A 22982-nucleotide genomic window follows, 5' to 3' on the forward strand; every position below is an offset into this window, starting at 1 on the left:
GGAAATCTAACTGTTACGCTCAGTTGGCTCTGACTCGGTTGGCTAGATTTTGCCACGCCCACTCGGTGGCCACTGAGCGAGTATATAAACGCTCAACTTGTAGATTGTACTTTAGTTTATAATCATCTGCTGATGATGCTAACATGGTTAGCGAAACGCGCGTCCAGTGTAAAATAAAAGTGTTTTGGTGTATTGTGGTGATTTAGTGTTTTTATTTTGTGGCGATAGTGTAAAATTCCGTCACAGCCCTGAAAAGGTACTTTCCCTTAGGGTAGAGAGTACTATTGCTGGTACTTCTTTTACCCTTATAGATACAGTAATTTCAATAAATGAAAATTAAAGCTAGGACTTTTTATGTAAAAAAGGTGCCTTCATTTAGTTCGAAACGGTGAACGGTTTTCAAGATATTTGCGTTTAAAGATACATCGATTTTAACATTATCGGAATCAGGAGATTAATTTATTTAAAATTTCTTTGCATTTTATCATTACACTAATACTAAAATCAATGCATCGTAATCTTTAATCGCAAATGTCATAAAAACCGTTTACCTTTTCGAACTAAACGAAGAGCCTTCCCCTAGGAGATGCCAGACCTTGTCGTTGGTGGGAAGCTCCTGGTCGGGTGCTGGGGGAAATCCCCCTAGCGCCTGGCTTGGTCTAACCAGCATCTCACTCATCGTCTTGTCCCTGGCTGTAGTGTCATGGCCAGGGAATAGCACCAAGACATATAACGATGTCGGACGAAGCTACCCCTGTCCGTCATACCAGGCACCCTCTACTGACTGTGGTCATGGGGGGGTCTTGGCTTAACCGCCTGGACCAAGAGGAGATAACCTCACAAAAAACCTAAATCCTACGATGGCGGGACCAGGTCAAAAGGATGCGTGGCAGATAGAGGACTAGCCATTACTGGCTTCAACCTTGGGGCATCAGAGGGCACCCCATTGTATTTACCCCTTACTTCTACATGCGGGCTGTGTAAAAGTGGACCGACTTTCCCTAGCGACTCGTGGGAACACTATGAGATCTAGCATTAGAAACACCATCGGTGAAGCTGTGGGAAAGCCCCCTCGCGACACTGGGTACATTAGAATAGAATAGAATATAATAAGTGGGAGGGGGGTTAATCTCTGCGACCTTAGAGATCTATTGTGTCCCCCTTTCTTGAGTTATAACTCATCATACAGTCCTAGGACTTCCTACGGTGACCCGTGTCCCTCACAGTCGAGGAGCTACGACCCAGGCCGGGTAGACGAAACGGTAGCTTGTGTCGCCTGTTGGGTTTAGAGGTAGGAGGTAGGCTCCCGACCCTTGGAGGAGGTGGTAGCTTGTATGCCACTTGCGGAGGATGGTCTCACGCAAGTGTCAGCCACCTCTCCTGTAGTTCTCTTTGGGTTTGGCCCCTTGGAACTTTCATTGTTACTGTTCCCAGTGTCGCTAGGGGGTTTCCCCACAGCTTCACCGGTGATGTTTTTATTACTATTATTACCAGATCTCATAGTGTTCCTATGAGTCGCTAGGGACAGTCGGTCCACTTCTACAGAGCCCCGCATGTAGAAGTAAGGGGTAAAATACAATGGGGTGCCCCCCGGTGCCCCAAGGTTGAGGCTGTCCGTAGCCCCACCCGGTATCGTTATATGTCTTGGTGCAATTCCCTGGCCACGACACTACAGTCAGGGACAAGACGATGAGTGAGATGCTTCTTAGACCAAGCCAAATGCTAGAGGGGATTCCCCCCAGCACCTGACCAGGAGCTTCCCCACCAACGACAAGGTCTTGCATCTCCTAGGGGAAGCACTGGGTACATTACAAATGAAAGTTCCAAGGGACCAAATCCAAAGGAAACTACAAGAGAGGCGGCTGACATTTGCTTGGGATCATCCTCCACAAGTGGCACACAAGCTACCACCTTCTCCAGCAAGGGTCGGAAGCCTACCTCTAGATCGAATAAGCGACACAAGCTACCGTTTCGTCTACCCGGAATGGGTCAACCAGGCGGGCTAGACGATCCTCTGAGAGTAGGTCTTAGCGGAGCAGAAGCACGGAGACTTGCTCCAGAGGAAGCAAAAGCGAAAACACTCCTCCGAAACGGGGAGAGTAAGGAAACCAAGAAACAACCTGACTCATCTCCATCAAAGGGCAAGACAGGGAGCGAGAACCTCTCACCTCTTCTCCAGCTTTGCCGCTATTGCTGGACAAGTGAAAATTGCGGTGCTGCCAAAGGATTCCCCAGAGGTTGCTCTGACCACCGACCAGCAAACGTCTCTAGGAGAGGCTATATTGGACGAAGTAGTGGCGATCGCATAGCAACGGATGCTTTTTTGTTCTATTTTTATCTGTAGAATCATCTACCATAGTTAGATACACTATTTTTTTTGACACCGTATATATATTTTTATTACAACTTTTTTTAACATATTATTACCTGAGCTGACGAAATCACACTGAAATTGGGTTTCAGATAGTACTTAATACCTTCAGCCGAGCCCGGTAAAGTGATTCCTCTGACAAAAAGTATTAAGAGAACTACGTAGGGGAATAACGCTGTGAACCAAACCACTTTTCCCGAAGTAGATATACCTTTCCATAGTGAAAAATAACAAATAACATAAACAGCTAAGAGACATAGTGCCATGTCCCATTTTATAGCGCCAAGATCGTGGAGGCCTTGGCTTCGGTGAAGTTCCAGTATAGCTCGACTGAAAATAAAATATAGGAACAACATAAAAATGATTCTTTTTCTACTAAGGGCTGGCAAAGGTTAGTCTTGGGTCGAGATTTCCGTATGTAAGAAGAGTACAATGCGTTTATAATGTACTGAACAAAGAGAGAACAGTAAACACGTTGCCAAACGTACGAACTAAACCGAGAAACTGCGTATATTGCTAAGAAACGTGGAAGGGGATATAGCAGATTTGTCGCAATCCACCGGTCGACCTAATCAGTAGCTCTCTCAGTACTTAAAGTTCTAGGGAAAGGTGTACGTCATACGTCCAGCTTCACGATTTAATTACGTCTCGCAATACTTAATTTATTTATAACCGAGTCGTTGTAATTTTCCCTATAGCTTGAAGATTTTTAAGTGCAAGTTAGAAACACTTACATTTTGGTAAAAATTAGTGGAATTGAGTGGTGTTCGACAGTTGTCGCGCTATTAGAACACTGAATTCAAAATGAATCGATATCTCAAAATCTATTAAAAATAATTGATTGTTGTTTTTTTCAAAAACTTTCTTAACGTTTCTGTTATATTTTCTATGTGAAAATCTTTATAAATAAAAAAGTTACACGATTGCTAAAAATTGCTATGCACTAAAAGTAAATGGATGCGTTGTTTAAAATTTTTGAATGGCAAAAAGAACCTTATTGAATTTTTCTTATTTAAACATATTGTAAAAGTTTTCTTAAATTATCGCGATTACTGACGTTTTATCGTTATAAAAAAATGGACACCCTCACGATATCCTTATAATTCCATTTAAGATGCTCAGAAAGCTATCTAATGATTTTATCTAGTTATCTTTTCGAAAAAAAGTCGTTTAATAAGCGGTTTGCCATCGTGATTTTACCTTACCTGATAGGGAAAGGCGTACCGGCAACGCCGCAACAGCACACCGTCACATTTTTCTCACTCCAACTTAATAAGATCCCTATGCGATTTACTTCCACACATGTAAGTAACGACCCAAAAGTAACAGTTGCCAGCACGGTATAATAAGTACATTGGATTAAATAGAATTAAGAAGGGAACACTTAACGTTCAGGTATATTTTTTCTTTATTTATATTAATGTGGTAGATTTTGCGTAGAGCTTAAATACTAGAGTCGAGCATTCACCCGTGAATTTGTTGGATGCAATCAAGCATGAGATTCTCCACTAAGAACACTTTATGGGGAATCATCCTATAGTTGTCAAGTTCTACTTTAAAATTTAATTTCTAAAATTATAATTCGCGTAAAATTTTATAAATAAAATGACTTACTTGAAATATTCCGAGGCAGCTGAAGCTAAAGTTGCGTCTGAAGATTCGTTAACTAACGACTTATTGTAAAACAAAATATTCTGGGTTATGTTTCTATTTTGGTTGTAGTCGAACTGAAATTTGAAAACCATTAGTTTCTTTCTCTAAATCAAGACTATTAACTAAAACATTACCGGTCTACAGTTCGGGGTGTTCCATTCGTTATCACACGTGGTCCATGGCAACATATCAGTAAAAGAGGCAAAGAAAAACCGAAGAGCCCAAGCTATAATAACATTGTAGTAGAAATCAACGTAGAATGCTATCAAAACTACCGAATATCCGATGCCTAAAACAAATAAAGTCCATTTAAACTAGATTTTTTTTATATTCCTTATACAGGGTGTTTCAAGAAACATGCCATCTCTCTTAAAAAAAAGAATTATTTTTCATATCAACATAGGTCCGATTCTGCTTTGTTTCGTCGCTACAGGGTCTTAAAGTCTTAATCATCTGTCAATTTATTATAATTTTCTTCCAAGTACTTTAGTGATTCCAATTAAATTTTGAGGGTTAAAGTTACTATATGTGCTACATATTTTAATGTTAAAAAAATTTTGACTTTTTTGCTTTTGATATCAAAATTGTGTAGGCCGTTTAATGCCATTTAAAGAATCTCCCCACGAGAGATGGCACATGTTTTTTGAAACACCCTGTATACATTTACAAAATAATGTTATATCAGAGTCTAAAATGAAGTTTAAATTATGAGAATCATCAGATAAAATAAATAAACATCATGGATAAAGTTACTGTAATCTAACAGTGTTACACGTAATATACTTAAATATAGTATTTAAATATCATATACAGGGTGTTTCAAAACAAATGCGAAAAACTTCAGGGGGTGATTCCTTGTTCAAAATAAAGGGTAGTTTGCTTCATAAACGTTGGGTCAAAAGTCAACCATTAGGGAGATATCGCGGTACAAAGATGGCGGAAAAATAATGTTTTTATTTTTTATCTTGAAAACGAAAAGAGATAGACTAATGAAATTTTATGAAAGCATTACTGTTATGAAAACACACTTTCTGGTAATTTTTTCACTTTTTTAAAATGAGTGGAAGGGGTTGAAATAAACTACCCCTATCATTTTTGTTAACGAAATTTAAAGAAAAATCTTATCAAACACATGCAAAAAGATTAATTTGGATAGTTTAGTTTGCTTAGAAACTTTTTTATCTCTTGTATTTTTTTGACAAAACTCACCGATTTGAAATTAAAAAATAAAATGTAAAGCATTACATGTCAGCAAAAAACATTTTCTGATAAAGAATCTAGTGGGCTGCTGTAATTTTTTAGGAAAAAATCTAGTCGGCCGCTGTTACTTTTAGGATGTTCCTAATATTATTTTATTTGACATTACTCTACTGCAATACGTTATTATCTAGATGATTATTATTATCGTTATTATCACTAGATTCTTAATCTAAAAATGTTTTTTGTCCTGACATGTAATGCTTTACATTTTATTTTTTCATTTCAAATCGGTGAATTTTATTAAAAAAACACAAGAGATAAAAAAGTTTCTAAACAAACTGAACTATCCAAATTAATTTTTCTGCATGTGTTTGATAAGATTTTTCTTTAAATTTCGTTAACAAGAATGATAGGGGTAGTTTATTTCAACCCCTTCCACTCATTTTCAAAAAATGAAAAAAGTACCAGAAAGTGTGTTTTCATAACAGTAATGCTTCCATAAAATTTCATTAGTCTATCTCTTTTCGTTTTCAAGATAAAAAATAAAAACATTATTTTTCCGCCATCTTTGTACCGCGATATCTTCCTAATGGTTGACTTTTGACCCAACGTTTATAAAGCAAACTACCCTTTATTTTGAACAACGAATCACCCCCTGAAGTTTTTCGCATTTGTTTTGAAACACCCTGTATATATCCTATAACTAAAATAAATTACAGAACAATTAAATTTAATATCAATGAAATTGGCCAAACATATTCCCAAAATATTATTACCAAGTAATGTTATTCATATTATTCGATTTTGATGTATGCATTAACGCTAAAATATGTTTGTTCAAAATATATTTTAACATACATAATGGAGAAATGCAATCCGTAACAATATATCATTTTTATCGCTGACACGATTTAGTTGAGTGATGGGGTGACCCAAAAAAATATTAAGTGATAAGGTTGGTCAAAAGAGGAAGGAAGGTGACGTCTTGAACATATAAAAACATTGACAAAAATGAGAAGAGTTTTTTAAGTTGACTTATTTTTCTTATCTACTTTTTATGATGACTTGTTAAGATATTATATTTTTTTAAGGAATATATTTACTGAAAACTGCTGGTTCTCACTTTAGGATAAGAAATAATGGCATTGTGTGTAATAATTTCTCATAATGTGGTGGGATATGATTCCCATGATATTATTATATAACTTGGTAATATATGAGGGGTAGTTTCATCTCGTTGGAATTTGACTTTCGAAAAATCCGTTTGCCAAAAATAACCTTTTTACGTCAAGCAGTTTAAGCAGAATCGTGATAAACAATTACCCAACTTTTTGAAACACCCTGTATGATTCTTTAAAAAATTTCAAAATATGTAAAAAAAACAAATAAATTATGCTTGTCCAAGCGTTTTCCCGAAAGACTAACCGTTTTTTAAATAACAAATATTGTAATATTTGAGAGGCGTTTTCACCCTCTTGGAATTTAAGATTCGAGAAACCCCTCCTTATCGAACCTCTACACCCCACAGTCAATCCGTTTGCCAAAACCCAGCTTTAAACGTCAAGCAGTTTAAGCAGAATCGTGATTACTCAATGGTCATATTTTAAGAAACACCCTGTATAAATTTTTAAAAAATCTTAAAATATGTAAAACAACAAAATAAAAGATACGTGTTTACGAGTTTTTCCGAAAAACTCACCGGTTTTTAAATAAAAAATATTCTAATATTTGAGGGGTGGTTTCACCCCCTTAGAATTTGAGTTTCGAAAAATCCCTTCTTATCGAACCTCTACACCCTAAAGTCAATCCGTTTTCCAAAAATCAGCTTTTTACATCAAGCGCTTTAAGCAGAATTTTTCGAAACACCCTGTATACATTTTTAAAAAATTTTAAAATATGTAAAACAACGAAATAAAATATACGTGTTTAAGCGTTTTTTCGGAAACTTGACCGTTTTTTAAATAAAAAATATTGTAATATTTGAGGGGTGGTTTCACCCCCTTGGAACTGTAATTTCGAAAAATCCCTTCTTATCGAACCTCTACACCCTAGAATCAACCTGTATGCCAAAATTGAGCTTCTTACGTTTGAGTGGTTTGAGGAGGATCGTGATTAATCAGTGAGTCACTTAATGATTTTATATACTAGTATAGATTATATGGGAAATTCCATAAATTGTCAGTTCCAGGCCAACTGGATGCTGTTTTTTGTTGGTCACAGTATAAAATAAGGGATTATATGAAAAAGAGAGCGTAGAAATTGCAAGTAAATAAAAAAATCCTTTTCATTTGTGAGTTGTACGTTTGTGAGTCTTGGTTTGTTTATCCAAAGTGACTCCATTTCCTCTACAGTAATTTCCTTGCTATCTGGTATATAATTTTTCTCAAACGAAGAAAAAATTAAATCCTTTGACACAAAAAATTATTATTAGCCTCTTATATATTAAACTTATTCGCCTCCTTTTTTTTCGCTCGAACTTTCCTCTAAAGCTCAAACGAAATATAATCCTTGTGCCATAAGTTCGAGAGACGTCACCACAATGCCAGACTTCCTGCACGGGCATCCGCAGATTATCCAGAGTACGTAATTGAGTTCGAAGCCGAGTTTTATGGACCTGTTGGATTCGGAACGCGAAGGGGAGAATGGCCTTTTATCATTCTCCAAGCTAGAGTCAGAAAGATTGTAACACGCAGCAGTTGGTAAAATAAATAAAATTTATCGTGGACTTGTCGGATTTTAGAAGAAATACGGCGATTGTCGTACGAAAGGAGGGCTTATTTAGGTACTGAATATTGATAGATATACCTGGTAGCACAGAATATCTAGCTACGCAACAGAAGCCTCGTTACATGTATAAAATTGTAGGTAGCAAAAGGAGACAGGCTTAAAAAGCCTGTCTCCAAATCAGATATTTTGATGCGGTAGTTTCGCTACTACATAATAGAGGCAATAAATTTAAAAGAAAACAGTTTTCTACAAACAAAATTTAAAAGAATTTTGTGCAGTGTTGCCATAATGTAATTCATATCGTAATACTTCCTGATAAAGCCTACCTTCAAATTTGCTAAATCATTTAAACATATTAAAATAGATCAGAGCTGTTTATTTCAATTTGCCATGTTAGTTGGAATTAAATCTTATGAGCTAAATTACAATCACTACCTGACGTTTGATTGTATAATTGAATCCTGAATTTTCATTGTAATTCGGCGACAATATAAGTATTGTTATACTATTATGATACCACTTCCTGACGTTCGATTGTGTTCATATCAAGTTCATATCGTATAATCGGGAAAAAAGGCGTTAGCGATGGCTATGAAATGAATGTCGCTGTCATTTTATATGTAAATTTATATGGGAAATGTCATCGATCGTCCTTTTCGAGCCAACTGGACGCCGTTTTTTTCGGTATCATACGCTATTTGATATATACTATTTTTCATGACATTACAATATTATGGTACCAGCATATCAAGTGATACCATAATATAGTACCATATTACGATACATGGCGTTCGATTGGGCTTAAACTTGGTATACTATATCTTCAGTGACATTATAATATCATGCAACCAAGGAGCATATAAAGTGGTACCTTCTATAGTACCATATTTGATGACAGCAATATTAGGTTCATGGCGGCAATAGGGCTTAAACTTGGTATACTACGTATTTTCGGTAATATTGTAATATGATGGTACTATGATGCATATAAAGTGGTACCTTAATATAGTACCATATTACGATACCATTTCCTGGCGTTCGATTGGGCTTAAACTTGGTATACTACGTATCTTCGGTTACATTGTAATATGATTGTACTATGATGTATATAAAGTGGTACCTTAATATAGTACCATATTACGTTACCATTTCATGGCGTTCGATTGTTCTTAAATTTGGTATATTACGGATCTTCGGTGACATTATTGCAGTATTATGGTACCTTAAAGCATATCGAGTGGTACCATAATATAGTACACTATTATGATATCATTTCCTGGAGTTCGATTGGACCCAAATTTGGTATACTTGCGTTTCTTTATAAAGATTTGTTTAATTAATAATTTTAATTTATTTTACGAATTTTAATTTATTGTTCGATGTCGTGACAGCAACTTTTATGCCGAACTAATATATTATTAATTGTACCTGTGTCACTTTTTAAAATCTACCTAGGTCTATATAAATAACGTGGCAAACGGAAGAAATTTGTTATTATAGTATTTTTTAGTCAGTTAACATTTTTTGTACCTACTGCTTTTTAATAAATTATTTCCATTATTATTAAACTTATATTTCATTACTAACGTTCCAGCATTAATAAATATCACTATCAATCGCCCTGTATATTATTAATTTTAAAGGTAATTAAAGGTATTTTCTTAGTTAACATTATAAGGTAGTGTATATTAAAAATGTATATGTTTTGTAATAATATACTTAAAACTATTTTAATAGCCAAAGGAATAATTAATATAAGTGTATCTGACAAGAAAAGGAGAATAGAAAGAAACACATACTGCATTATACACAATAAAAAGAATGGGATGCCAAATCAAGTCTTTTTGAATCTGGCAACTGTGCATATTTAGCCGAGCTATAAGGCCGTCGACGAGCCGTCGATCCAAAACGGAAAGTTCAAAATTTCTAATTATATTCTGATTATGATATTGTCGCGCCATCTAGTATTCTATTTGTGCAATTTTAGCTCTTTCATTTCGAGTATTTTTCTGTTGCGTAGCTAGATATTCTGTGCTGGTAGTAATAAAAAATGCCTTATGTTGGATTAACAGATGTATAGAGGGGAAGAATTATTGCTCTCATTGAAGAAGGAATACCACAAAGAGACGTAGCAGAGATAGTTAATAAGTAAGTTTTTAATAGAGGCTTTACCCAGGGTGTGTTCTATCGAAAACATATGCAAGGTACTTGGAACTAGGAACTCTCAAGAACAGGCCCAGACAAAGTCGTCAAAGAATCACAACTGAACAACAAGAACGCTTTGTGTGCCAAATTGCTAGAAGAATTCCCAATGTTTCTCATCCAGAGCTACAAAAACAGTTACAGGTGTACTTCTAGTAGCTACAGGTGAACGTTTCAATTCAAACCATAAAAAAAGGCTTCGTGCTCGTGGATTGTAAGTAGGAGAGTTACGGGTCCCATAGTTAACTCGGCAAAATAAAATTGACCTGCTAAATTGGTGCCTTATCAACATCAAAACTGGACAATTCAGAACTGGCAAAATGTTATTTTTTCGGATGAGACCAGAACTGGCTTAAAATCAGATGACCATCGAGAATTAGGGCTCTTAGAGCTCCAAGAAGACAACCGAGACTCCAGGCTGCCAAATCTGTACCAATATACAGAGTGTCCCAGAAATAAGTGCAAATATTTTAACTGGTAATATAGTTCAACCCCAGAAACACGCCTATGAGGTTTTTTTTGCGAAAAAAAAATGTTGAAAATTTAAAATTTTTCTTGACATTTTCCGGGAAATTTGAAAAAACTTTTTGCTGCCACTTGTTTATTCACCTGAGATTTCCCTACGGTGTATCTAAACCTTGCAGTGTTGCAACCTCCTATGTTATCGACATTCTACATAGTTCTACATTTATAAATTCATAGACAAATTTCTACTCAAAAAATTAGGAATGGTAAATTTAATCTTTTATCAGTGCTCATTATTAATAATTATAGAAAAAAAAACACATTAATTATTTTTAATACTTACCCTTTCAATGAAAACTTAACAAAAACCACCGAAAATTAACTAAAACATTACGTTTATGACGTTTACGAAAATCTTTGTTATGCTGCAAAATAACTTGATTTTGGAATACATTTAATAAAATGATTCATATTATTCACAATCAGGTCACAAAAAAGAAATTCCTAAAATGTTTATCGTAATTTAGAATTCAATTCAAGAAATTTAGAAAACAGCCCAACGAATAATCGATTCATTTTTGTTTTGTTTGTTTTCTTTCATGTTTCTCTCTTTTATTTGAACCACTGTTTTACAAAACACCTTGAAAAGCGCACATTACTTTGAATACCTTTCCGAATGAATAAATGTTGAGAATTATTGTCTCTTATCGCCACTTTACGAACTACTTTCAATCTAAGAAAATACATGTTTCACTCAACAATTTTAAATAGGTATTTTGTTTTTTCGCTATTTTTTCGATGTATTTCGACAATTCCATCCACAGCCTAACCGTCAGCCAAGAGCGCCGCGTGTGAACTGGTCCTTTGAGTCGCCGGTCGCCGCGCCATCGTGGCGGGCTTGCGTCAGACGACGATGTTAAGCAACGTTGCCGTAGTTACAACAATTTCAAATTCAAGACATTCGAAGCAATCAAATTCGTATTAAATTTTAAAAATAAAACAGAGAAACATGAAAGGAGACAAACAAAACAAAAATGAATTGATTTTTCGTCGGGCTGTTTTCGATGTATTGAATTCTGAATTACGATAAACATTTTAGATATTTCTTTTTTGTGACCTTATCAATAACCAATTCATTTGTGTTTTGTTTGTTTCCTTTCATGTTTTTCTGGTTTGTTTTTAAAATTTAATAAGAATTTGATTTCTTCGAGTGTCTTGAATTTGAAATGTTGAAACTACGGCAACCTCGCATGACGCAAGCTCGACACGGCGGCGCGACAAAGGAGCAGTTACCAGTGATGCGCCGCTCTCTTGGCCGACGGCCGACGCGACGGTTAGGCTGTCCATGGAATTGTTGAAGGCTTGTTAGGTTGACTTGGTAGGTTTTATTCATCAACACAAAATGTTCATTCGTCTCAGAAATTATGAAAAATAATAGATGATTCCATATAAGTTTGGTTGTGTTTATATTTAATTTAAATTAAATTTAAATTCATTTTATTACTGCGTACGTACCGATGCATTTTTATCTTAAAAGGTGACATCTGTGAAGATTATTCCGGACCTATAAATCTGAACCCTAAATAAAATATCTAAAAACTTTAAAAACAAAAAAACTGCCATTACACTATTATCGTTTTCTCTTTTACAAAAAAAATCAACGCTCTATTTGACTAACCCATCCGTTATTCAGAGTGAATTTTCTTGTGCGAGCGAGCAGAAAAACGGTCAGCACTCGAAATTATATCGGCCCCATTTTCGCTCACTTGACGCGAGAATTACAACCTCGTAAAATATGCTTTTAAGCCTTTCAACCTCCCCTAAAAAGGTGAATAAAAATCTCAATTTTTGCAGTCAATTTTACCGTTTCAACCCCTTAAAAGCTTGTAAAATTATTATTAATATTTTCTGTATGCTTAGTTTTTTCCTTTGGATATAGTCCTTTTCATCGTGAAGTTAAATTTAATAAATTAATCTTTTTTATTATATGATAAAGCCTATTTGTAATATTAAAAAGTACTTCATTCAAACCACTATCAAAATTTGAAATGTAGAAGTTGTTAATAATAATAGCTCCCGTATATAGCGTTTAACGCTTTGGAAGTAGCAAGGTACTGTAACAGATTATTTCCTTTATATTATTATTTATATTATTAACAGATTATTTCCTATGTCCTTTACGTTCAAGTCGATGTTTTCGGTTGTTAGTTTCGGGAGAGGATCGTTTTAACAGGAAGTAATAAAACAAACATCTTTCAAACGTGAATATTTTTAAATTCCCAAACTTATAGAAGGACAAAGCAAATAAACTGTAAAACTTAGAAGTAAACAGAAAAATTGTAAAGATAGCCCTTAGATAAAAACGCTGGGACGTTGTAAAACCAATAACCACCCTTGATAACATGTTTAACTATTGCCGAATGTTTGTAAAGGATCTGTGAACTTAAGAAAAGCACGTACCTAGTTATAATTGGCGCCAAATGAGAATTAAATACGTAAAATGGTCATAGTACTGCCATCTAACAACGGGAGGTCGAACCAACTTGGTTTGAAGAGCGGTATCAAGCTGACCAATCAAACAAAGAACAGTACCTTTAGGGATGATCCTATTGGCTAAGTACCGAATGTACCACCCTTCAACCCTGTAATGTTGGAACCCCGGGGCTGTTTTTAGGCTGAAAAGTTAGTTCGGTTTGAGTTTCTAAAAGAGACGGTTTTCCCTCGGGTTCGCGAAACTTAGTTAGTTATTTTTTTAAGTCCTTTTGTCAAATGTTTTTAATTTCTGTTTTATTCTTCTTTAAAATTATTTTAATGTGTTGATATAGTAATGAAAACACCAGACAATTTTCTTGTATTTCTTCCATCTTTTTTTTTATTCTGATTAATAATAAGTAACTTAATTTTATATATATATATTTTCTTTTAGTTCTTTATTTTTTTCTTTAATATTATATTTAAATGTTTTCTGAAAACTCGGCAGTTTTATTTCTATAGTAAAAATAACCAAGAGTGTTTTAAAAGTATATAAATAAGATCCTTATGAACGGGCAGAATATCTCCAGAGCAGTCCAGAAAAGTCTCGAGAAATGAGCTACAGATTTACAGACAGAGGTTGGGCCGCAATTAAGGTAAGTTATAGTAGATTTGTGTAACTAACATCATCAAGACAACGCATTAAAGATACGCCCCAAAGAGTTGGTGTACTTTTTATCCAAGTTTGCCGACTTCATTGCCGCGCTCAACTTAATTGTTTTTTCATAATTATAAAATAGTCACGCTACCCATAGACATTGTAGATAGATTGTCATTGGTAGATATGCCAATGCGACAATGATTAGAATGGTCACTAACGGAATTAGTACTGGGAGAATTGTCAGATCAGGGGCTTGGAACACCCTCAAAAAGGAAATACCACTCCTGCAACTCCCAGTGGACGATATGCCAAGAACGTACAACTTTGACAAACATGTCAATGTAGTATTGAGCAATAAGAAGGATTGGAAGAGCGAAACGCTTGCCCATCAGTTAAAAGACCATACCATAACTTGGTATACTGATGCTTCCAAATCCAATACGGGAACAGGGATCGGAGTGTTTGGGCCGAGAGCTAATTACTCCGAACCAATGGGCCCTAGTATCCTACAGGCAGAAATCTACGCTATCGAGAGATGCGTACAACTTATCTTAGATAGGAACTATCGGACACAAGAAATAGCCATCTTATCTGATAGTCAAGCAGCGTTAAAGGCGATCAACTCAGTATCAATCGATTCGAAATTGGTCAAAGAATGCTTAGAGAAGCTGAATAAATTAGGCAAAGAAAACAAAGTCCTCCTACACTGGGTGCCTGCTCACCAAGGGATAGAAGGCAATGAAAAAGCAAATAATCTAGCTAGGAAAGGAGCGAACACTCCACTAACTGGACCAGAACCGTTCTGCTTTCCAAGTGGTAACCAACTCAAGGCGGAACTCAAGAACTTGGAAGATTCCATCCGCAACCTGGAATGGAAATCTTGCAATGGTCTAAGACACTCGAAGAAGTTTCTGAGGGCTTATGATCAAGAAAAATCACAGATCTTCCTGGGTCTGAGTAAGAACAATCTTCGGATTGTCACGGGGTTTTTAACAGGACACTGTCTCCTCAATGAACACCTCAGTAGATTGAAACTAAGAAGAAACGGCGAATGCAGATTCTGTGGGGAAGATGGTGAAACACCAGTACACCTCATCACTGAGTGCGCCGAGACGACAACCATTCGGGCCATGAATTTTGGTACGACTGATATTGGAGATGGAGAACTACCCACTATAAAACCGTCCCAGATACTGGCTTTTGTCAAAGCCCTGGGACTGTATGATGAGTTATGATTCAAGAAAGGGGGACACAATGGATCTGTAAGGTCGAAGTGATTAACCCCCCTCCCACTCATTCTAAATTCTAAAAATTCTAAAATTCTACCCATAGACAAGTGATCAATCCGAAAAGATTTGTCACAGTACAGCTTGCCATACTAGAGCCGTTCGGTATACAAGGGAGGTATATACATTACGCTTCAACCGCCTATTATTACCCCAGGATTGTGAATCTCAAGTACTCATATAAGGCTGAGTCGGCCTAGGTACCCAAACTATTTTTATTTTAATAAAAATAGTCGGCTGATGAAATGCCGGCTGTAGGATTCGAACCCACAACCTTCGAATTGGTAGACGAGAGCCTGTACCTCTACGCCGCCGGGTACCTTCAAAGTTGTTAATGGCAACTAAAATTGTATTAATTTGGAATAACACAATACTACATCTTAAATTTTCAAATTTGTGTTCAAATATTAATATCAGAAAATACGCTTTTTGCCAACTTACCTTTGAATAATGGACATAATCTACCCCAACATGTTATTGCTCCCTTTCTGTTGTACTGTCCCAATGCAAGTTCCATATAAAACAGTGGTATTCCTCCAATAACTAACATAATACAATACGGAACAAGAAAGGCACCTAAAAATTTTAAACAAAAAATATGTAGAACATAAAAGATTAATGAAATAGGCACATAAAACCTTAATCATTCTTCTTTAGACCTTTTTTATTTAAGTAGATTAAAAGTTGATGTAAAAAACGAAATCGTACTTTACTGCATTTTTTACGTTAAATATTATCGATAGATAAAAAATGGGAATCAAATATAAGTATTCGAAGAACATAATTATTCGGCGTAAGGTACCTATAATGCGATTGGGAAAATCTAAAGATCATGGAGACTCTGCCTTTCTCTCTAGGGAGCTTTTATAAGAACGTCTCTGAAAAAAATTAAATTTGCGATTTCCTTTAGACGACTTACAAGACGTCGAACTTAAGAACCAATTGCTACGATAGCCATATTATTTCTTTTTCTTCTTCGATATATCGATTTTGATTAAAGATGGAAATTAAGTTGAAATTACGAATAGAAAGTAGAAACGAATGTGAAGACAGGCAACTAAGTGCTATAATTTAAGAGTATACAGGGTGTTTCAAGAAACATGTGCCATCTCTCGTGGGGAGATTCCTCACGTAAAAATAAGATTTATTTTTCATATCCACATAGGTCCGATTCTGTTTTGTTTCGTAACTACAGGGTGTTAAAGTCTAAATTATCTTTCGATTTATTATAATTTTCTTTCAAGTACTTTTAGTGATTCCAATGAAATTTTGTGGGTAAAAGTTACTATAAGTGCTACATATTTTTTTACTAAAATGCTATGTCGATAAATTCATCAGAGACGTGCATATGGGTTATCACTGGAATATTAAAAAAATATATGTGCGCCACTGATTTTTTTTCCTTTTGATATCAAAATTGTGTAGTGCGTTTAATACCAATTAAAAGTTATCTCTTGATATTTTGTCGAATTCGGCCCCCTTGATGAGACAAACAACAAAATTAACCACAATTAATAAAATTAAAATAAAATTAATAAAGTATATATTTTACCTAATTTATTATTAAATATTATTACTATTAGTTATTATTAATATTGGTCCAACATACGGCAATTTCAAATAAAAAAATTATGGTATTTACGATAATTACAAAAAACCTAATTTTTTTGAAGTTTTAATATCCTGTAACTCTGAAACTGTGCATTTCCATACACATGTTTATAGGAACTGTTTTTCATATTTTTTGATGAGGAATCAATAAGCACTTACTTAAAACTTTCGCAAGTTAATGATATTATTTCTTTCTTCTTCTTAAAGTGCCTTCTCCATTCAGTGAAGATCGGCAACAACCATGGCAAATTTCTATTTTTCGCTCTTCTCAGCAAAGTATGTAAGTCCAGGCCTGTCCAATCTCTGATGTTCTTCAGCCAGGAGCATTGCCGTCGTCCGGGTCCGCGCTTTCCCTCAATTTTACCCTCGATGATGAGCTGAAGGAATTCATACTTGCTATGTCTCATGATATGGCCCAAATAGGCTGCTTTCTTCTTTTTTATTATGTCGAGGAGTTCTCGGTCCTCGACGGTTGGAACTCGTTCATTCGAGACACGGTCAGTCCATGGTATTCTCAGCATTCTGCGATATACCCACATCTCAAATGCTTCCAACTTATTCATTGCGCTTACTTTGAGTGTCCACGACTCAACCCCGTAGAGAAGTGTGGAAAGTACGTAGCACTTGACGAAGTTGTCTTTTATATGGATGTTGAGACGTTTATCGCACAGTAGGTTCCGCAATTTTAGGAAGTTTGATCTAGCCATCTCAATTCGAGCTCTGATCTCAATGTCTGGGTTTAGGTCTTCACTAATCCAACTGCCCAAATATCTAAACTTTGAGACTCTTGCTATTGGTGTCCCACCTACGACTACCTCCGTTGCCTGTCTTGCATCTCTATTTATCACCATGACTTTTGTTTTGTTTGTATTTATCCTGAGACCCATTGAGTCGCCCACCGAGGACAGTCTATCAAGAAGTCTTTGCAGGCCCTCAGTGGTGTCTGCAATAACGACGGTATCATCAGCATATCTCATGTTGTTAATCAGCCTGCCATTCACTTTTATGCCGTCTTCTGATCCCTCAAGCGCATTTCGAAATATTAGTTCGGAGTACATATTGAAGAGCATAGGGCTCAATACGCATCCTTGCCTAACTTCACGCTTGATAGGTATTGCTGTTGTTTCAGTGTCCTGTAGTTTTACTGTCGCTACTTGTTGTTCGTATATCTTTTGGATAATTTTCAGGTCTTGGGTATCCAGGCCTCTTCTGTCAAGGATGCTCAGCAATTCCCTGTGGTTGACGCATTATTTCTTTAAAGGTTGCTATTAGACTTGGATCAAGGCAAATTAATAAAATTGCGTTTATCTCATCAAGGAGGCGGAAATCGACAAAATATCAAGAGACAACTTTTAATCGGCATCAAACTGCTTACACTCTTTCGCCAGCAAGAGAAAAAAAGTCAGTAGCGTACATGCTTTTTTTAGAGAAATATTCCAGTGATAACCCATATGCACGTCCCTGGTCAATATGTCGACATTTTTTTAGCTTTAAAATATGTCCCATTTATAGTAGCGATGGGAACTATCGAATGAATTAGACTATCGAATGGTTACTGAATGAGTGATTTCAACTATCGAATGGTTTTATTCGAATAAAACCATTCATTCATTTGTATACTAAAGCATATGTGACAACCTCGCCTTGCGACTAAATGGTTATCGTTGAGCCACGACTATCGAATGCTTTTGATAAATGAAATTTAGTATTCGTTTGATTTTTGTGTGCGTCAGTGCATTATTAGTTCTTCCAAATTTTATAACTTCACCTTATAAATACTGTGCTATTTTTTGCGTTTGTTAAAATATTTAAAATACTAAAATAGTAGTTTTTTTAATTGACGATTGTGTGTGTGCAGGTGTCAAAATTTTTCCGAAAATTTGTGTGATTTTCCGTAGCCCGATCTTTCAATTATTTTATTTTATATGGTATATCTGGTCTATTTTTTAATGGGAAATTTTGAGAAGTAGCAATTTTTAAGAGAGATGAGATGAACTTAGAATTAATTTTAAAAATACATATTTGTATTTTAGATGTTTTAATAATATGAATTAGTTGAACTTAATAAGCATATTTAAGTAATGTGGTTAAGTAAATGGTTATCGAACTCAAACTATGGGGTGAGAAAATTAAATTGAAAAATTTTACACGTGCCAATTTAAAAAAAAAAAGTTAACGATGTTTGTATTTTGTTTATGCTAATTCTCTTACATGTAGTTTTTGCGAAGAAATATTTCATTTATTTTTAAAGTAAATGCCAGTAAAATAAATATTATTTTTAAATAGTAATATAAAGTACCTAATATAAATAATTTTGATTTCTAATTTTTTATTTATATTTTTCTTCCATTACACTGCATGTTTAGAAAATTAATAAATGTTTATATTTCAGGATTTTAAAGTTTGTTGTTAATATAACAAATTAGTTCTGTAATTATTATTATTTAATAAACCAACGTTGCCACAAAAAATTTAAAGATTAGATATATATTTTTTAAATAGGATCTAATATAAATAATTTTGACATCTAATTTGTTGTTTATATTTTGCTACTACGTAAAAAAAATGTTTATATTAAATTATTTTAAATTTTGTTGTTAATAGGTATAACAAATTATTACTGTTATTATTATTTTTATTAAACCAGTCTTTGCTTAAAAATATTAAAAATAATTTTCCTACATCCAAAATAACAAGTATTATTGCAGTGTAACAACAGAATATTAATAAAAAAAATGCAAAATATATAGACATACTATCCCTAACTAACTAAAGCCAAACAATAATATTCTTTGCTAATACCAACTAATACCAATATATGGCAACAGCGCCCTTCATAATGTATTTTCTGTGTACATACTAGCACCTCAATAAAAAAAATAATGTGTCCTTATCTTTATATGATTCCGCAAAAAAATCAAAGATGCCGGCTTCTTTCATAGCATTGCCACCGACCGCTGTCGGGTTTCTCGGAAAGAAACCTACGTCGCCGGGCGACAACTAAAATCCAGTTAATATTTTATTATAATCGATCCTGACGAATAAATGAATGGTTTTTGCTGCCGAATTACTAGAATACAATATTTCAAGGCAGATGACGCATCTATTCGATAATTTTTATTCGAATAGTTTTCAACGAATGTTTTTTTACTAGCTATCGAATTATTCGAATGAATTGCAACTATCGAATGTTTCGATATTATTCATTCGATAGTTCCCACTACTAATTTATAGTAACTTTTACCCTCAAAATTTCATTCGAAACGCATATTTACTTAGAAGAAAATTATAATAAATCGAAAAAATATATTAAGACTTTAACACCCTGTAGCTACGAAACAAAACATAATCCGACCTATGTTGATATGAAAAATAACGAGAGATGGCACACGTTTTTTGAAACACCCTGTATAAAAATGCTTTAAAGCTTTGAAAATACGTTTTTTTAAGGCTCTATCTCCTCCCTAATTTTCGACCAATTTCACTAAGGAAATGACATTGACAGTTTATTTAGTCGCTCTGGTATCTACATATAGTACAGCGTCGCTTTAGAGAGGGCTTTAATAGGTCGGAAATTGAATCATAACGTCGTTATTGGTACAAAAAGAAGCCGCCGGCAGATGCCGCCACTTCTCGCTTCCTCCGAACCCTAACCCTCCCGCCCTACCTACTTAATTACCACTTTGAAGATGAGACCGTTCCCGCTTATTAAAATCTGTCGCTATAGGCTATTTTCGGAAAAAAAGTGTACTATAGGCGTGTCCGCTACAAATTGTACAGGGTGTCCCACAAAGAATAGCTCTCGGCTGTATCTCGGAAAGTATTAGTTGTAGAGCTTGCGGGAAAAAATATTTATGAGTAATGAGACCATGAGAAATTGCTGGAAATTATTTTCAAGTTTGTAGGACGGCCGCTAGAGGGCGTAACTGCTATGGAAAATAACAAAATGGAATTTTTAAGAAATTTTGCCTAGATACGATGTACTATAAATAATAGCTTCATAATCTTCAGTAAATTTTGGATCTTTTTTATTAAACCATTTTCCCCGTCTGTTAAAATAAAGTGGTGGGGAGGGGTTTGATCTGTTTTTATTAGCGATAGGAACTATCGAATGGTTAACGAATGAATGATTTCAACTATCGAATGGTTTTATTCGAATAAAATCATTCATTCATTTGTATACTAAAGCATATGTGACAACCTCGCCGTGCGACTAAATGGTTATCGTTGAGCCACGAATATCGAATGCTTTTGATAAATGAAATTTAGTATTCGTTTGATTTTTGTATGCGTCAGTGCATTATTAGTTTTCCAAATTTTTATAACTTCGCCGTATAAATACTGTGCTATTTTTGCGTTTATTAAAATAGTTAAAATACTAAAATAGTAGTTATTTTTTAATTTTATTTATTGACGATTGTGTGCATGTGCAGGTGGTCAAAATTTTTCCGAAAATTTGTGTGGTTTTCCGTAGTCCGATCTTTCAATTATTTAATTTATATGGTATATGGTCTATTTTTTAATGGGAAATTTTGAGAAGTAGCAATTTTTAAGAGAGATGAGATGAACTTACAATTAATTTTAAAAATACATATTTGTATTTTAGATGTTTTAATAATATGAATTAGTTGAACTTAATAATCATATTTAAGTAATGCGGTTGTATAATCATATTTAAGTAAATGGTTATCGAACTCAAACTATGGGGTGAGAAAATTAAAATGAAAGTTTTACACGTGCCAATTTAAAAAAAAAAGTTAACAATGTTTATATTTTGTTTATGCTAATTCTTTTACATGTAGTTTTTTGCGAAGAAAAAATATTTCATTTATTTTTTAAAGTAAATGCCAGTAAAAGTAAATATAATTTTTAAATAGTAATATAAAGCACCTAATATAAATAATTTTGATTTCTAATTTTTTATTTATATTTTCCTTACATTACACTGCATGCTTAGAAAATTAATAAATGTTTATATTTCATGATTTTAAAATTTGTTGTTAATATAACAAATTAGTTCTGTAATTATTATTATTTAATAAACCACCGTTGCCAAAAAATTTAGAGACTATATTATTTTTAAATAGGATCTAATATAAATAATTTTGACATCTAATTTGTTGTTTATATTTTGCTACTACTTAAAAGAAAATATTTATATTAAATGATTTTAAATTTTGTTGTTAATAGGTATAACAAATTATTATTGTTATTATTATTTATTAAACCAGTCTTTGCTAAAAAACATTAAAAATAATTTTCCTACATCCAAAATAACAAGTATTATTGCAGTGTAACAACAGAATATTAATAAAAAAAATGCAGAATAGATAGTATGTCTTTATATTCCCTAATTAACTAAAGCCAAACAATAATATTCTTTGCTAATATCAACTAATACCAAAATATGGCAACAGCGCCTTTCATAATGTATTTTCTGTGTAAATACTAGCACCTCAATAAAAAAATAATGTGTCCTTATCTATATCTGACTCCGCAAAAAATCAAAGATGCCGGCTTCTTTTCATAGCATTGCCACAGACCGCTGTCGGGTTTCTCGAAAGAAACCTACGTCGCCGGGCGACAACTAAAATTCAGTTAATATTTTATTATAATCGATCCTGACGAATGAATGAATTTCATAAATGAATGAATTTTATAAATGAATGGTTTTTGCTGCCGAATTACTAGAATACAATATTTCAAGGCAGATGACGGATCTATTCGATAATTTTTATTCGAATAGTTTTCAACGAATGTTTTCTTACTAACTATCGAATTATTCGAATGAATTGCAACTATCGAATGTTTCGATAGTATTCATTCGATAGTTCCCACTACTAGTTTTTATTTAAATATTAATAACTCCGGACTGAATGATCGGAATCCAACAAGCGATGGCTCGTTTAAAAGAGCGTTTCTTACTCTATATTGTACTATATAAATAATAATAATAAGCTTTTGAACGTAGACGCTAGGGGGCGTTGTCTTACAATTTAACAAACATTGCGCATTTTTTTCAAAAAAAAAATAAATGCGATAGTATATGTAATTTTAGTTGATAGTAAAGAGTAATAAAAGCTTAACAAGTCAGCGAAAACCGCATAGTACATCGTATCTAGGCAAAATTTCTTAAAAATTCCATTTTGTTATTTTCCATAGCAGTTAGGCCCTCTAGCGGCCGTTCTACAAACTTGAAAATAATTTCCAGCAGTTTCTCATGGTCTCATTAGTTATAAATATTTTTTTTCCGCAGGCCCTACGGCTAATACTTTCCGAGATACAGCCGAGAGCGATTCTTAGTGGGACACCCTGTACCTAAAGGGCATGAATT

The 22982-nt window shown here is 34.2% G+C and overlaps 1 protein-coding gene across 2 annotated transcripts in view; it reads right to left on the reverse strand.

The window, feature by feature from the left end:
* The window catches only part of LOC115885596 (sodium-dependent dopamine transporter), a 51828-nt gene that overhangs the window by 11823 nt on the left and 17023 nt on the right, over positions 1-22982 (reverse strand). Inside the window, exons 3-6 of one of the 2 annotated variants that reach the window (XM_030904556.1) lie at positions 15479-15613; positions 4159-4313; positions 3986-4098; positions 2428-2701 (exon numbers count right to left, since the gene is read on the reverse strand). In XM_030904556.1, coding sequence (XP_030760416.1) covers positions 2428-2701; positions 3986-4098; positions 4159-4313; positions 15479-15613 — 677 coding nt within the window. The remainder of the gene's footprint in view (positions 1-2427; positions 2702-3985; positions 4099-4158; positions 4314-15478; positions 15614-22982) is intronic. The other variant, XM_030904557.1, reaches the window with a different exon arrangement.

Source organism: Sitophilus oryzae, unplaced genomic scaffold (genome assembly GCF_002938485.1).
Source record: "Sitophilus oryzae breed Bouriz unplaced genomic scaffold, Soryzae_2.0 scaffold_402_pilon_pilon, whole genome shotgun sequence".
Classification (NCBI taxonomy): Eukaryota; Metazoa; Arthropoda; class Insecta; order Coleoptera; family Curculionidae; genus Sitophilus; species Sitophilus oryzae.